The sequence below is a fragment of the Lissotriton helveticus genome, chromosome 9 (genome assembly GCF_964261635.1).
Source record: "Lissotriton helveticus chromosome 9, aLisHel1.1, whole genome shotgun sequence".
In the NCBI taxonomy this organism is placed as follows: domain Eukaryota; kingdom Metazoa; phylum Chordata; class Amphibia; order Caudata; family Salamandridae; genus Lissotriton; species Lissotriton helveticus.
This window is the reverse complement of record NC_136070.1, coordinates 1,259,410,264-1,259,426,054: the sequence shown is the minus strand read 5'-3', so window position 1 is coordinate 1,259,426,054 and position 15,791 is coordinate 1,259,410,264. Positions and strand designations below refer to the sequence as shown.

The 15,791-nt window shown below is 43.2% G+C and overlaps 1 protein-coding gene across 1 annotated transcript in view; it reads right to left on the bottom strand.

The window, feature by feature from the left end:
* Positions 1-1,229: 1,229 nt before the first annotated feature.
* LOC144783477 (rab GDP dissociation inhibitor alpha-like) overlaps positions 1,230-15,791 on the bottom strand; it is a 50,824-nt gene continuing 36,262 nt past the window's right edge. Inside the window, exons 7-10 of the mRNA XM_078662437.1 lie at positions 14,707-14,878; positions 9,154-9,298; positions 4,136-4,190; positions 1,230-2,698 (exon numbers count right to left, since the gene is read on the bottom strand). Coding sequence (XP_078518563.1) covers positions 2,537-2,698; positions 4,136-4,190; positions 9,154-9,298; positions 14,707-14,878 — 534 coding nt within the window. The 3' untranslated portion in view covers positions 1,230-2,536. The remainder of the gene's footprint in view (positions 2,699-4,135; positions 4,191-9,153; positions 9,299-14,706; positions 14,879-15,791) is intronic.

Here is a 15,791-nt window from a genome sequence, read left to right as displayed (position 1 = left end):
GTGCTTCTATGTATGATCTGTATGTGTGCCTGTCATGGTGGCCGGTGTGCTTCTATATAAGATCTGTATGTGTGCCTGTCATGGCGGCCTGCATGCTTCTATATTAGATCTGTATGTGTGCCTTTAGTAGGGCTATGTGTGCTTCTATTCTATATATGATCTGCATGTGTGCCTATCATGGTGGCCTGTGGGTTTTTATATATGATCTGTATGTGTGCCTGTAATGGTGGCCTGTGTGCTTCTATTTATGATCTGTATGTGTGCCCACAGTGTTGCTTTGTATTCCATATCCTACATGCATCCACTTTTTCTGGAAAAAAAGAGAAAGTGAACCAAGGGAGGGTAGGATGCAAAAAGAGAATGAACAGCTAATGCTTAGTGGGGTCATTTTGGCTCTTGGTCAGAGTTTTAGAGAGCTCAGCTGTTGTAAACAATACAGGCTAGATAAAAGATAGTGGATAGATAGGGGTGAGATACCTAGGGTTTAGAAGGCTGAGCGAGTGCAGATATCCAATGGGTCAGAAACAAAAGATTGTAGAGAGAAAGGGAGTGAAACAGAGAGGGAGAGAGGGAGGGAGAGAGAGAGAGAGAGAGAGAGAGAGAGAGAGAGAGAGAGAGAGAGAGAGAGAGAGAGAGAGAGAGAGAGAGTGGAAGTGTTAAATGCCAAGGGGAAGGAAAGAAAATAACAGAGAGGTGAGTAGATAAATATTGAGGCATACACGAGGAAGAGAAAGGTGGAGTGGAGAGCAGAAGAGAGAGCAGAACATAGGGAGGGAAGAGAGAAAATTTAATAATTATAGCATGAGGAAAGGTAGTAGGGTTTTGAGGGAATGAGATGAGGACAAATGGGAACAGATAGAGATAGAATGAGAGACACAAATAGTTACCAGGAGAGAGTGAAAGAAAGGGACTGACAAAGGAGAAACAGAAAAGCAGGACAAGAGAGAAAGAGTGGGAGGAAAATTAAGAGAGGAGGGATTAGAAGACAGATACCAGAGAAAGTGAAAAAAAGAAAACAATGTAGACTAGAACAGATACAGGGAAAATAGGGGAGATAGTGAAATACAGAGAAGATCAACATAGGAACAGAAAGAGCAAAGGGACACCGAAAAGATAGGACAGGTCTAGGGAAAATTAAGAAGCCCCATGGCTCTACCTATTTCCTTCATGTATAGCTCACACAAAATTACTTCAGATACTGGAATGGCAGACACATGTGGGTGTTAGTTATAAAGCTTTACTGAATAATATTATTGATAATATTAATGTAGATACCAGACAGAATATTCATTCCCATACATTGCTTAATTTGTAAACAAATGAGTGGTAGGCCCCTCGTCAGGGGGTCTCTGCAGCTTGCACTAACCATTGCTCCCCCTAGCCAATGACACAACCAACACAAATACTGACCCTCTCACCCAACAAGTGTGACAATTCAGACTAATCCAGGCCCCTCAAGCTACAAGAATAGGTTTGACAGGAGATATTACTCTTTTTTTAATGTATTTTGAATTAATAAACAACTGGTGTTGTGTTCACCTCTATTTTTAAAAAAACAGTGCCACCATGTGGCACACTATCATAAGTGCTAGTGCTGACAATTAAGTGCCAGTGCGGAGTACCGGAAACAACCGGCTCAAACTAAGCACTGCATATATATACATACAAAGATTGAAGCTGTGTTAGAATAAACTACTAATGTTCACTAAGCACACAACCAGCCAGAAGGTCTGACCTCAGCCTGCCTGGAGGAGTTTTAGAAGATCTGCCCTCAGCTCTGGCATTATAACAGCATATTTGAGGCTGATCTGAATGGACAGAGAACATCCTCTGCTTCCAGGCTAGCGTGGCATCCAGATGAAGGATTGACAGTCCGTCTTCGTGGTGCTGACTGATGCGACTTGAAGCGCACCAGGGGATAGATCTGTTCCTGGACTTTTATGAAACTCATGTAAGGTTTTTCCTGGCAACATTCAAATATCCCAGCACCTGCAGTCTGCATCAATTCCATCTAATTGTCAAATGTTTTAAAAAAGGAGGAAAGAACTTAACCAAGATGGATAGTGGGTCTTGTTGACAACATTTCAAAGATACAGCTTAGGTCAGAAATGAACTCCTATTAAAGTTTAAAGAAATTAAAACAATTCTGAGCCTGAGGTATGTGGTGGTGCAGTGTCACAAGAGTACTGATGAGGTGGTATTCTCATTACAGACCTTAGGGAATGAATTATGAAAGTAGGAAAGGGTGGGAAGTACCAATCTTTACTGCACCCAAATCTTGGAATTCCAGGATGTACAGCTGTTCTGTTGTGTCATTCTGTAGAGTTGATTTATGAATCCATCTTGGAAGGCCAGAGTAGGGACCGACATGGGGTCTCTTCCAACATGTGTTGGTTGGAGGTTTTTAATATCGCGACTGCTTTATCGCGGGCTTCTGCAGGTTATGGGAAAAGCAGGGACACAACATGTGAGATGGAGGGGACCTAGGGTTACAGGTCATGGAAGCAACAAAGTCCCTGCACATCCCACTTGTGATTTACTTCCTGTGATCTGCGGATGGTCGACTGCCCAAGGGACTGTACTTTTTTATGTCCTCAAACTCGAAGCTGGCGCCGGTCATCCTACGGAAAATGTCCTTGATATCGTCACAGGTCGTCTCGAAGTGCGTAGTGGCATCATACGAGCGGGAAATAAAGACCTGCACAGGCAAGAAGGGAAAACACATTTTAGCAACCACATTTTCCTGCGATTGGCTTTTTATTAGGGATAGAGATCACCACATGGTAAAATATAAGGACATTTAACACTTTAAAAAATTTCGAAAAAATAATGTTATGATACATATTAATATTTATTAATGATATATAATGATTCTAAATGTTGAACAAAACAAAAAACTGCTACTGCACTACTAACTTAATTTTGAACAAAATGTTACCTCCATTTAAATATTAAATTAGCTTAACAATTATTTTTTAAAGACTTGTTAAAAAACACCAAGTAAAATTTTCTATTTATTTATTACATAATTCAAATTTGTAAAAGTTATGTATACAATTCTTTTTTCTAAATGTTACCTTTATTTTTAAATTTAAAAAGTTTATTAAAACACGTTATAATAAAATAATATTTTTCATTTACATATATTAATATAATTTAATCTTAAATTAAATGTATATATCTTTGTAAAAAGTAGAAATAAAGTACTGTTGTAGTAATTACGGCTCTGCCAACTTTAGGGGCTTATTCACAAACTTCATTTTGTAGTACATTTAGTAGTACTACAGTAGTACTATTCAAGTTATGGAAATTATTAATATTTACTACACGTTTAGGGGTGTAGGAGGGGTTTATGGAGAGACATAAACTCACCCATAAAAGAGTAAGAATAGTATTATGTAGTACATGAGTAACTACTATTGAAATACTCCCAAACACTCGACAAAATATAGTTTGTGAAGCTATGCCAGTGCATAGACATCACATGTGTGTTTTTGTAGAGAAGTTGGTGGAGGAGAGTGTCTAATACAAAACAATATTTAACACCCACTGATGCACAAAAGTTTTCCTACGGTTTTCTGTATTTCTAGAAATAGAGAATTAACTGAATATGTTGTTTTTTGCAGACCGCTCCAGTCTTTTTACACTTACTGGGTAAGACCACACAGGTTTTCTCAGCAACTAACTAAAAAATGAATTATTCTTTTAATTTACGGAAGCATGTCGTGCAACCTTGGAGCTACACAATAACATTTTGTAGTGCATTTTTTTACCACATCTATGTAACTTCAGACCTCTACCTCAGCCTTTATGATGAACGGAAGCCCTGTCGCCGACATGGTGTTATGGAGCTGATAGTTTGATTTGTGTTAAAGAATCAATCTACTTTCTGCCCTCTCAATGGAATGTTTAGGCTTTGCTTACCTTACATGAATACATTCTTGGTAAACCAATAGACTATGGTGAGGACCAGTGGATTTATGCAATTCTGTGGCTGCAGCGTTTACCACATAATTACCGATTCACTTCAGTTACACTATAATTTGCCACAGCGAACGTGTTGTATTTGTTGCGTTCCTACATACACGGCTACAGACCGCCACACATTTGTATCGTATAGATATCGATAAGTCACCTGGGATTTTGTCCCGTTGTGTGTTGGTATGTACTGGTCTGTTATCGTCACAAACCTGTGGAAACAAAAGCATATTTTGCAGTGAAATCTGGAATTGATGACAAGTGGTGGATGCCAGAATCATTTGCAATCCCAAGATTCAACTGCCCTCACCAGGTCTCCAACGTTCCCCTCACTTACCTCCTACTCTGATTCTTCTGCGCGTATTGCAAAAGTGTCTTTCATTAGCGCGGAGACGCACTGTCCTAGTGTATTCAGGCGCTTAATAAATGTTTTTATTATTATTATTATTATTAATTTACTGATGCTGCTTGCACCACCTCTCACAGGAGGAGGTCCATCCATGCACTGCCCTCTCACTGATGACACACTGGTCTCACTCCTGAACATCTTCTCTCTCCTGCACCCCCCTTTACTGCTGTTTCATAGCAGTCCTATCAGTTATACACACACTCCTCCCCTGTAACAATGCAGCATTTGGCATTGCCCCTGCTACTAACTTTAGTTTATTTTTATCAACCACACACCTTTCTTTCCTCTATTTACATATTCATAATTGTGAGCTAGTTTGTTTCAAGTGCAAATTTTGGCATTTGGCATTTGTTAAACTTCAAGGGGCCGATTCACAGAACTAACTTAAGACAAAATCCTAAACGTACTACTTTTGGCATTCACAGAAGTTAGGATTTTGTCTTAAGTTTGTCTTAAGACAAACTTAAGACAGACTTAAGTTAGGATTTTGTCTTAAGTCTGTCTTAAGTCTGTCTTAAGTCTTTCTTAAGACAAACTTAAGACAAAATCCTAACTTCTGTGAATACCAAAAGTAGTACGTTTAGGATTTTGTCTTAAGTTAGTTCTGTGAATCGGCCCCCTTTTTCCTCCACAGATGCCCTAAAAATGTAGATTTTGTCTTACTGGCCTTTCACTCAATTTTTCCACCCATCCCTATTCCTGGGCATTCACTTTGCAGCCCTTCCCAACTCTGGCAACATTCTACCATGCATATGTGGGGAAAGGCAGTCATAGCTTGCCTAATAACTGAAATAATTGGTCACAAATTATGTCATAAAAATATGTTTAATTTCATAACAACAACCCATCAAGACGCAAGAGCCTAATCCTAGGAGCATTTGTTGCAGTTGCGCATTAAATAGGGTCTAAACCCCCCAGATGCATGTAGTATTCAACCCAGGTTACCACTGAGTTTTTCTATACCTGTTTTAGGGGTCAATAGTTCCTGTCAGTGATGCTCCCCAATTTTTCTGACTGATTTTGAAATACAAGGGAAATGGCTGCAAACAGCAGTAACATTGGTACAGTAATTTCTGATCTACATGCCAGGTGTGTTGCATAGCAGGGGTTAGCAATTTCTAGTGAAAGGGTCTGATTACAAGTAAAGGTGTTATTATTCGCGCCAGGTAAATAATGATATCCAGGGGTTCGTTATTCATCGGGTGCGATAAATGGCACCTATTACGAGTTATTGGGGAATAACATGTGGATTTTGGTATTTAACACAACCAAATCGACATAGTATGGTAAATACAGTTCGCATTTCCCCTGTTAAATTTCGACAGGCTTGTCCTGCTGAAATTTAATTAATGTTGGGTTTTTTAATGCATCCGATAATTATCAGGGGGTTTACGCATGGGGCGGAATTTACCACCTAGCTGGTAATCAGGGACAAAGTAGGATACTTAGCACTCTGTTCTTTTAGCTAGGAATGACTGAGAGAGCAGCTTGTGTCAAACAAGGAAGAAGGCTTTAGGGGCCAGATGTAGGTCGCCAATTACCGGTCGGTGACCGGTATTTGGTTTTCGAGATGTAGGGGGCCCGAATTTTACCGAATCTGTAAATTTACCGATTCGGTAAATTTACAGAGTCGGTAAAATACCGACTCGGTATATTTACCGAATCAGTAATTCCAAATGTAGGTGGCACTTAAAATAGTGCCACAGGCACTTAAGAATTCATTTTTTACCATGATATACTATCTCATGGTAAATAACGAATTCCTGTGTACATGCACATCTGTGCATGTACACCTGTGCCATGTGACACACATACATGCCCCAGGGTTAGGGCATGTATGTGTGCCACATGGCACACAAGCCAAAATCAGGGGTGCAACAGGGTGTCAAAGTGACACCCAGTCACCTTTGCAAATTCGGTAATTTTACCGAATCGGTATTTACCGATTCGGTAATTGCCATTGATTCCTATGGGCCTCAAGGCCCATAGGAATCAATGGCAATTACCGAAATCGGTAAATACCGATTCGGTAATTACCGAATCTTACCGATTCGGTAATTGATTTGGTAAAAATACCTACATCCCGATTGCCAGTTCTTAAATACCGAATCGGTATGATTCGGTATTTAAGAATCGGTAATCGGGGATTACCTACATCTGGCCCTAGGAGACTTGTTCACAAAGGTAGCGATTCATATCTGTAAAGTATGGCATGCGTAAAGCACACCTAGCCATGAGTGTATTTTCTTAACCCTCATGTGCACTCAACAGCTGAGATGAGCAAACACAGCAATGATGTAAGTTCCCTGATTTTAGACTGTCAAATAAGGTGGTCACTCCCTTTCAGTGGGTGCTGCTAGATTGCAAGAATACATTACCTCTAAAAATAAAAGAAACTAAAAGTGAGTCACAATGTAAACACAACCCTAACACCCTCCCATTCACTCAGGCTATATATTTTCTGGATAGCGTCTAGGGTCAGATGTACTAACACCGGATTTGCAAATAGTGGTTGCTAACTCCACACAGGTTTTTTGTGAATCCAATCAGATTTTGCGAACCAAGCTATGTACTGCTTGGTCAGTTCACAAAATTACCATTTGGAATGGGTAACAATCCGTCCTACCATAGTAATATTAGTGCAGTAGGTTGTAAATTGCGACTTACTCCAATTGGATTCTATCGCAAAGGAACAGAGCTTCGTTTAAAGACAAAAGTTTACCTTGGATCACTGTCTACTCTCCAACAAACAACTTAAAACATTCATAAAGGGAAAGGGGTTCCAAGGGGACACGTTCCCCTTTGAAGAGTTGGTAACTTATCAATGGGTTGCAATCAAAGCTGTGATCTCAAACAGTTGATACAATGCACTGCAAATCACAATTTGGAAGGGATTGTCTACACGCGCCACTTCCAGATTGCAATTCGTTATACATTTCTGAATCCATTTTTCGAGTTGTGAATTGGGTTTAGTACATAGTAAAAAGCCATTTAGCTGTCGCAAACCCAGTGATTTAGGCCATATGTATCAAGGAACCATTTTGCGATTCTGTAATAGCGATTTTTAAGAAATCGCTATTTCAGAATCGCAAAATGGTATGTATCAAGAAAAATGCAATTTTTTAGCGATTTCTTGATATTCCTTATTTACAAATTCGCAAATTGCGAATTCGCAATTAAGGAATACTTTCCCATTCATTTCTATGGGCCTCCAGGCCCATAGGAAGGAATGGGAATTTATTCACAATTTGTGATTCGCAATTTGCTAATGTCAAATTGAGAATAATTTCAAGGGTGCAGGGTTGTCCAAAGGACACCCTGTTGCACCCCTGAAATAAGTATGGGTGCACATGTGGTGCACATACATGCCCTAAGGGCATGTATGTGCGTCACATGGCACTTTAAAAAATGCTGAAATGTGCATTTTTCAAGGAAATCGCAACTTACCACCAACTAGAAGTTGGTGGTAATTTGCGATTCCTTAAGGGCATTTTGGATTTTTTTTTGCTTAACACATTGCATTTAAGGAATCGCAAAATTTGCGATTCCTTAAATGCAATCACAAAATAAGGAATGGCAAATTTTGCGAATTTCGGCGTTTGTGAACCCATTTGGCCTTGATACATATGGCCCCTAGTGAGTTGCTAAATGATAAGTGGTTTTAGTTTCCTCAGCACCTAGAGACTGCCACTGGTGGTGAAAGAGCGCAATACAAGAATCATAGAATATAACATATGTGGGTCTGTGTGTTTGTGTTTGAGTCTGTGTGTGTGTATCAAAGCCCCACATTTAGAACTATAAATTAAGTGTACTAAGTCAAAGAGCTGTGAGTTGTGTCTTCATTTAAACAGAACACAGATCCTTCTCGCAGAGTTTGTCTGCAACGCCAACAAAGCTAAATCTGCCCACCTGGGTCATTTGTGTTTAAAGCTCATAGGAGTAGCACAGCTGCCATACGGGCAGAGCTAGAAAGAGGAAAAGAGTCTGCCCTTGCTTTCTAAACTCAGGGGCATATTTACAAGCCCCTTGCACTGCCATTGCATCACTTTTTGGACGCAATGGGGGCGCAAACAATGCGGCCTATATACAATGTGACGCATCTAGGAAGATGCGTCACGTTGTAAAGCCCTGCGTCACCTTATACCTGCGTCAGGTATAATGTATGCAGGGTGGGCGTTCTCACTCAGAAAGGCCTCGTAAAAGTGACGCAGTGAAATCTACAAAATATAACTGCATCACTTTTATGATGCCACTGCGTCAAAACCTTACGCCTGCTTGAAGCAAGCGTAAGGAGTGATGCAGTACAGTAAGTATAGGCCTCAAAATACCTTGCTGGAGTTGCGTCGTGCTTGTGACACAACTCCAGCAATGCGTGAATTTTGGGCCAACATATGCGTCAGAATTGTTGACGCATCTGTTAATCCTTGTGCCATGGATCACTGTATTACAATACAGCGCTTCCATGGTGGAGCAAGGACATTTGACGCTGGTGCAAGGAAACTGTCGCATCTATGTAGATGCGTCAGGTCCTTGTAAATCTGCCCCAAAGTTTTTAAGCATAGGATTAGCTTGAGGGCTCTCCCTGCAGACTGGAAAATGCAAATTCCTTTTACCATTCCAGGCACGGCATTACACTTCTCTGATGAGCTTTACTGTGAGGAAATGCTTAAACTTGGCCTGGGTGTATTATACCAATCCAGAGCTGCCAGCTGCATTGAACTGCTTTTAGTGTGCACAAAAATACAAAGAAATACTTATACACGTACTTTTGGTCTATGGGCTCCAGCAGGTCCAAGGCAGGCTGGACCTCTTTCTCAGGGTTGTCTGTTTCCACTGTAGTGCTAACAGTGGCGATGTACTTCCCATCTGCGGCCACACGGTGGGAGTAGGAGACCATGCAAACACAGATATCTGTGAAATAGAAAAAAACGCATACATTATGAAAAGCAAACCCTGCTGGCAGTCAATATAGAACTTTAGTTTGGCGATTCTCAAATAGCGATTATTTGAGAATCGCAAAATGCTATGTACATATTCCTTAATTGCGATGTGCAAATTGCATTTCGCAGTTAAGGAATACCTCCCCATTCATTCCTATGGGCCTAGAGACCCATAGGAATGAATGGGAAGACATTCACAATTTGCGAGTCTTTACTAAGGGCATGTGTTTGCACCACATGCCACTTTGAAAAATGCAAAAATGTGCATTTTTGAAAGAAATCTCAAATTACCACCAACCTGTAGTTGGTGGTAATTTGCAATTCCTTATGCCATATTCGCACAACTTGGGTGCCTCATACATTCGATTTAAGGAATCACAATTTGCGATTCCTTAAATGCATTCGCAAAATAAGGAATTGCAAATTTTTCTATTCCTTATTTTGCGAGGCAGTTTTTCTTTGATACATACCATTAAGCCTAATTGCAATCGCAAACGCCGAAGTTCTGCAAATTTCGGCGTGTGCAACTGCAATTTTGAACGATACATATGGTCTAGCAGCCAGCGTCTTTTGTCAATTAAAACTCTGACATTACCTAACACAAATGTAAATAATTCTGGTGCTTTTCATTAATACATGATGGTCAGCACACGTCAATGTGATTTACGTAACCGATCAATAAGAACTCAGGGGCAGATTACAAGGAACTGACGCATCTGCATAGATGCGTCAGTTTCCTTGCGTCAGCGCCGAATGTCTTTGCGCCACTATGGATGCGCTGTATTTACAATACAGTGCTCCATGGCGCAAGGATTAACAGATGCGCCAGAAATACTGACTCATCTGTTGGCACAAAAGTGACGCATTGCTGGAGTTACTCATGAAAGTGACGCAACTCCAGCAATGCGCCACAATAGATGGGTGAGTCCCATTCGAAAAGCCCTGTGTGGGGTAGGTTGGTAAGAAACCACCAAAGGACAAGCGAAGGCTATGGTGCTGTGTAAACATTACTTTATTGTATTTCCATACAATGGTAGGGGAGAGCAATCCTTCTCGCCAGTCGCGGTTGGCAAACCTCGCTCGCCCCCCGCATCACATCATGTCGCGATAGGTCCTCGCGGATCATGTGACGCGGGGAGACTAGATCGCCACACTACACCCTGCATCATTCCTTATGCCTGGTCTGAGCAGACATAGGGATTTTGACGCAGTGAAGGCGTAGAGTAACGCAGTGAAATCTTGTAGATTTCACTGCTTCAGTTCTACATGGCTTTTTGCGTGGGAACTCCCATCTGCATACATAATACCTGGCATAGGTATAATGTGAATCAGGGCTTTACAACATGACGCATCTCCCTAGATGTGACATGTTGTAAATGAGCAGCAACATTTACTCCGCGGCTGCGTCCCATAAGGGGGAACATCCTTTACGACGCGGATGTTACCCCGCGCTACCATTACGACGCGTCTCTTACAACGCAAGTCGTAACCACGACTTGCACTGGAGGGCGCTCAAGGACAAGGAATAGTTATTTTACTATTCCAACACCTTCCCTACTATCCACGGGGACTGGTGTTGGAATAGTAAATTAACCTATTCCTAAGTCCGCACCCTACAGCGCAAGTCGTGGTAACGACTTGCGTTGTAAAACACATGTTGTAACGGTACGCGTGGTAATAGCCCGCGTCGTACCGTCATACATCCCCCAAAAGTGACGCAACAGCCGCGCAAAAGTCACGCAATGGGGCTTGTAAATCTGCCCCTTAGTAAGCAACAATCAGCTAGAAAGCAATTGTAATAATTGATTTTAATCATCAATACACTTATTTGAATTCACTACTAAGCAAATCCAGTACAGCAACATGTAACACAGAGCCAGCGTGACTGGGTCGGAGTCTCAAAAAGTTTTAAAGTACCTCCAGAGATTTACAAGTCAACTCAAACCTACTTTTACAGTTTTTTGCAATTCACAATAATTTCTAGGAGTATATTTGCAGTCCTGCACTGATACCCCCAGGTGCATTATCAGGCTTTATCAGAGGAACATGTGTTAAGCATTATAGAGTACCAACACGGACGATAAGTCATTGAAACTACTCAAGCGAAATCCGACACCAATTTATAAAAATAGAGTGCATTTTTATCTTGATTTTGACACCAAAACAATCGGAATAGCATTCATAGCACCAGAGTTATAGATTTTTGAAGCAATATTAAATCAGTGCAGTAAAATATATAGACAAGATAACAAAGTCAAAAACCACTGGTGACAATCGGTCACTTGCTCTTTGAGTTACGGGGGACCCTTACAGGGTTAAGGTCAAGCAGGCCCCAGGACCAGGCCACAACAGTCAGATCAATTTTATCTAGCTCATGAAGTCCAGACGCAGACTTGTCCTGGCTGTCCTTGGTGTGGAACGGGAGCCGCGCTGGTGCTGGTTTTACCACTTACATGGCACTGCAAGAAAACAGAATGCCAAAAAATAACAGATACACAGCTGCTGATGTTGGATGACGGTTGCATGGTGTTCCCTGTAGCGGCAGCATCTAGTGTGGAGGTTGGTTACCGGATTGGTGACTAACAAGCCTTGGCATCGGTAAGCACAGCGAAAAGGTACTGGCCCTTCACGGGGTCCGGAGAAGTGGCGTAGCGACCTGAAACTTTTGGGAAGATGAAACTACAACTCCCACTGGACCACTGGGATATGCACAATTACACGGAAGGCCCGATGGCCAGCGATTCTTTGGATCCGGTGAGTGTTTTTACCTGCAATTTGCAGGGGACTATTGCCACCAGTCCAGGGGAGACTGAGGGTGCTTCTGGCTTCCGCAGGGGTCTCTCTCTACAGGAGTGCCAAGTTTTAGCCAAGGACAAGGGTAGTTCACGCAATTCCAAGTCTGTTGCCACAGGGACCGAGTATCCCTCTTTTGCTTTCGTGCTGTGGGAAATGTCCTTTTGTCTGTGACATGGGTCTCCTCTTGGACTTTCTTGATGCAAGTTGTTCAGAACCTGTGTTCTGGTGTCAAAAGGGTCACTTAAATCCTTGATTAAGGGAGTTAGGGAAGTGGGATCTAGTAGCCAATGGGCAGCTAGTCCCTGCAGCTAATCTGCCCCTGAGGTGACCACATTCTGGGATGTAGGTCACTTTCTCTACCCAGAACCCACCCTGGAGGTGTGGCCAGCCTTCACGGATGTGTACACCTCCTGAATACTTAATTTCCTGCCGTGCCTGGGTGCAAGCGTGCCTGGCGCATGGAGAGGGCCATATCCTCCTCAGGGGAACAGCCCAGATGCATGCAGCAAAACAAAAAGATGATGAACGGAATGCTGAAAATTGTCAAACATTCACCCCCAGTCACATATCTGAGTTAAATTCATCATTTTCCTGCTTACAAAGTCACCCAAGTGTGGACCCAGGCATATGCAAATCAGTCTTGACCCTCCTCCCATGGGAGTCGTCCAGCCCGAAATGCCAGGCCAGGTACTCCCTGGACCGTAAAACGAGCATCCTAAGACCAGTTTCGGGGTATCACCCCTAATCAGCCAGGCTAGTGGCATAGTGAGCACGGGACCCATATCTGGCCATGCCCTTCCCACTTAGGGCAACTATAGCAAAACTAAATCTAGGTTAAATCCATTATTTTTTTGCTCACCATGCCACTCCAGTTTGGATCCAGCCATATGCAAATCAGTCCTGACCCTGTTCTTTTCTTCACCACATAGCTATCATAAGCTTTGCCACACTTAGACATTGCCAAACCAGAGTGCTATCCACCCCCTAACATACCCGTCTTTAGTAGGCCACAATCCCAACAATACCACCATAGGTGCAGTTAAAAATCAGTCCACCACCCGTCGTTCTAAAACAGTACTCATACAGGACAAGGCCACCATATATGAAAGGTGGCACCCCTTTGGCTGCATTCCCTCCAGCCCTACGGCTACCTCTGGCAAACCTATAATGAAGTTTATCAAGTGTGTAGTACTAATTGCACATCACCTTCTGGTACACCTCTCTATTCCTTGCGCACATTGAGCTTGTCTCCCCAAAGTATTCCGCACTCCCTCTCTGAGATCTCTCTGTCCAGACTCCTCTCTCATACTGATGTTAGCCCTCATGAGAAGTCTACGAGTCCAGTAGAATCGTACACAATTTAGGGCCTGATTCACAATGGACCGCTGCATTCGTGGTTGAGACTCCGCAGTCGTGGGGGAACTCCTGCAAGAAGACATTGGGAGGTCTCTGCACTCGGGGCGGAATCCCACATTGGGGACTCTCGCACTCAGGCAGAATTCCTGCAATGAGACGTTGGGGAGTCTCGCACTCAGGCAGAATTCCTGCAATGAGACGTTGGAGAGTCTCGCACTCAGGCGGAATTCCTGCAATGAGACGTTGGAGAGTCTCTGCACTCGGGACGGAATCCCTGCAATGAGACGTTGGAGAGTCTCTGCACTCGGGGCGGAATCCCTGCAATGAGACGTTGGGGAGTCTCGCACTAAGGCGGAATTCCTGCAATGAACTTTGGGGAGCACCCGTACTCGGGGCGGAATCCCTGCAATGAGACGTTGGGGAGTCTTGCACTAAGGCGGAATTCCTGCAATGAACTTTGGGGAGCCTCCGCACTCGGGGCGGGATCCCTGCAATGAGACGTTGGGGAGTCTCGCACTAAGGCGGAATTCCTGCAATGAACTTTGGGGAGCCTCCGCACTCGGGGCGGGATCCCTGCAATGAGACGTTGGGGAGTCTCTGCACTCGGGCGGAATTCCTGCAATGAGACGTGGAGGAGTCTCGGTACTCAGGGTGGAATCCCTGCAATGCGACGTTGGGGAGTCTCCTCACTCTGGCAGAATCCCTAGAATGGGACGTGGGGGAGTCTCCGCACTCATTGTGGAGATTCTGCCCCGAGTGAGGAGACTCCCCCACAACTGCAGGGCCTCCGCCATGAGTGCGGAGGCACTTTGTGAATCGGGCCCTTAGATATGAGCTCCTTACTAGTTATAAGTGAAGAGAAGAAGTTGTCGAAAGACAATCATTCCCTGGTCACCACCTCCTTAATCGACAGATGCATCACCCGGTGCTGTCTTTGAGCTTAGTGAAGGTGCTCAGTTCAGCCTCACCACACATGTGCATGCTACTTCTACTAACACCCTCACTCTCTATCTATCAAAGGGCCGCAGCGAAGAGCAGGAGAAAAGTCTGAGTGTATGTGAGTAGGGGTAAGCTGAGATAGAAAGTCTGTCTTTAATTTGCTATTGTCAGATGTTGAAATACACATTTCACACTCAGCTCAATAATTTACTTATCTACTTGTTGCAATGGCATCAAGCTCAAAGGCTGTGATGCTACGTCTGTGACGCCGACCAGCTCGCGTCTCACCTGACTTCCTGTGGACCTGGTTCTGCGGGATGATGATTTGGCAGGAGCTGCAGTCGTTGGTGTTTTTGATTGGATGCTTGAGGATGCAAATCACCCGAATGACTTTTCCTTTCTTCTTGACTTGGTTGGGAACATAGCTTGGGTCGCAGATCAGCTGTTTGCAGCGAATAGTCTAGATGATAAATACCACAAACATGGTACGTGAGCCTCAAAAGCACCTTACAAACCCACTAACACACACCTTTGACACTTCCGTATGCCAAAATACAAAAAGGCCATCTATTATTTGTTCTACAAAATTTAGAGAATGAACAAATATAATTGGCTGTTAATTTAGCATAGAATATGGTTAAGTGCTGCCTCTTCTGACTAGAATAAACTTTTTGGTCTCAAAGTCTGGTTTCTTCATTCCTATCTGGGATACTGTTGAGGTTTCAATGTGGGTCACTTTAAAAAGAAATCCCTTCAAACTAGTACCAACATACTGATACCAGGTTATTAACCTTTCAGCATTATACACAGTTATTTCACACTTCTTTGGACCTAAAACACATATGCAGGTTGCCGAGCATACTGCTGGAAAACGTTTTGAATTCTATATTTGCATCAGTAAATAGACGTGCGTATTTGCCCAGGTGAAAAATGTATAAGCGAGTGCAAATGAACTCGCTTTCTTGCTTCTGCACGTGGAAAATATATTCCCCATAGAAATATTACTTGCCCTAGACTTCCACCGATGTGTTGAGGTGCTCTACACTCCTTCTTACCATCCTAGGAATTTACCTCTGCATTTCTCAGTAGTGAAACAGGAATGAATTCATTACCATTTTATTTTTCCCTTTCCCTAGTCAGACATGTTTGGGGGCGGGGCCACTGCTGCTGACTGGCAGCAGGGGAGTGCTGCTCATTCCAACAGTTTCACTACACATGTCACTTTGGCCGACCATCTTGTGACGGCCAGCCTGACATGCGCAGTGTAAACCTCTCCACCCAGCTCTCGCAGTCAGCTGGATGGAGAGCAGGCAGAGGCCCGCTGTGCCTGCGGGAGCGTTGAGGCAGCCCGCTCCAGCCAATGCTGGTGCTGC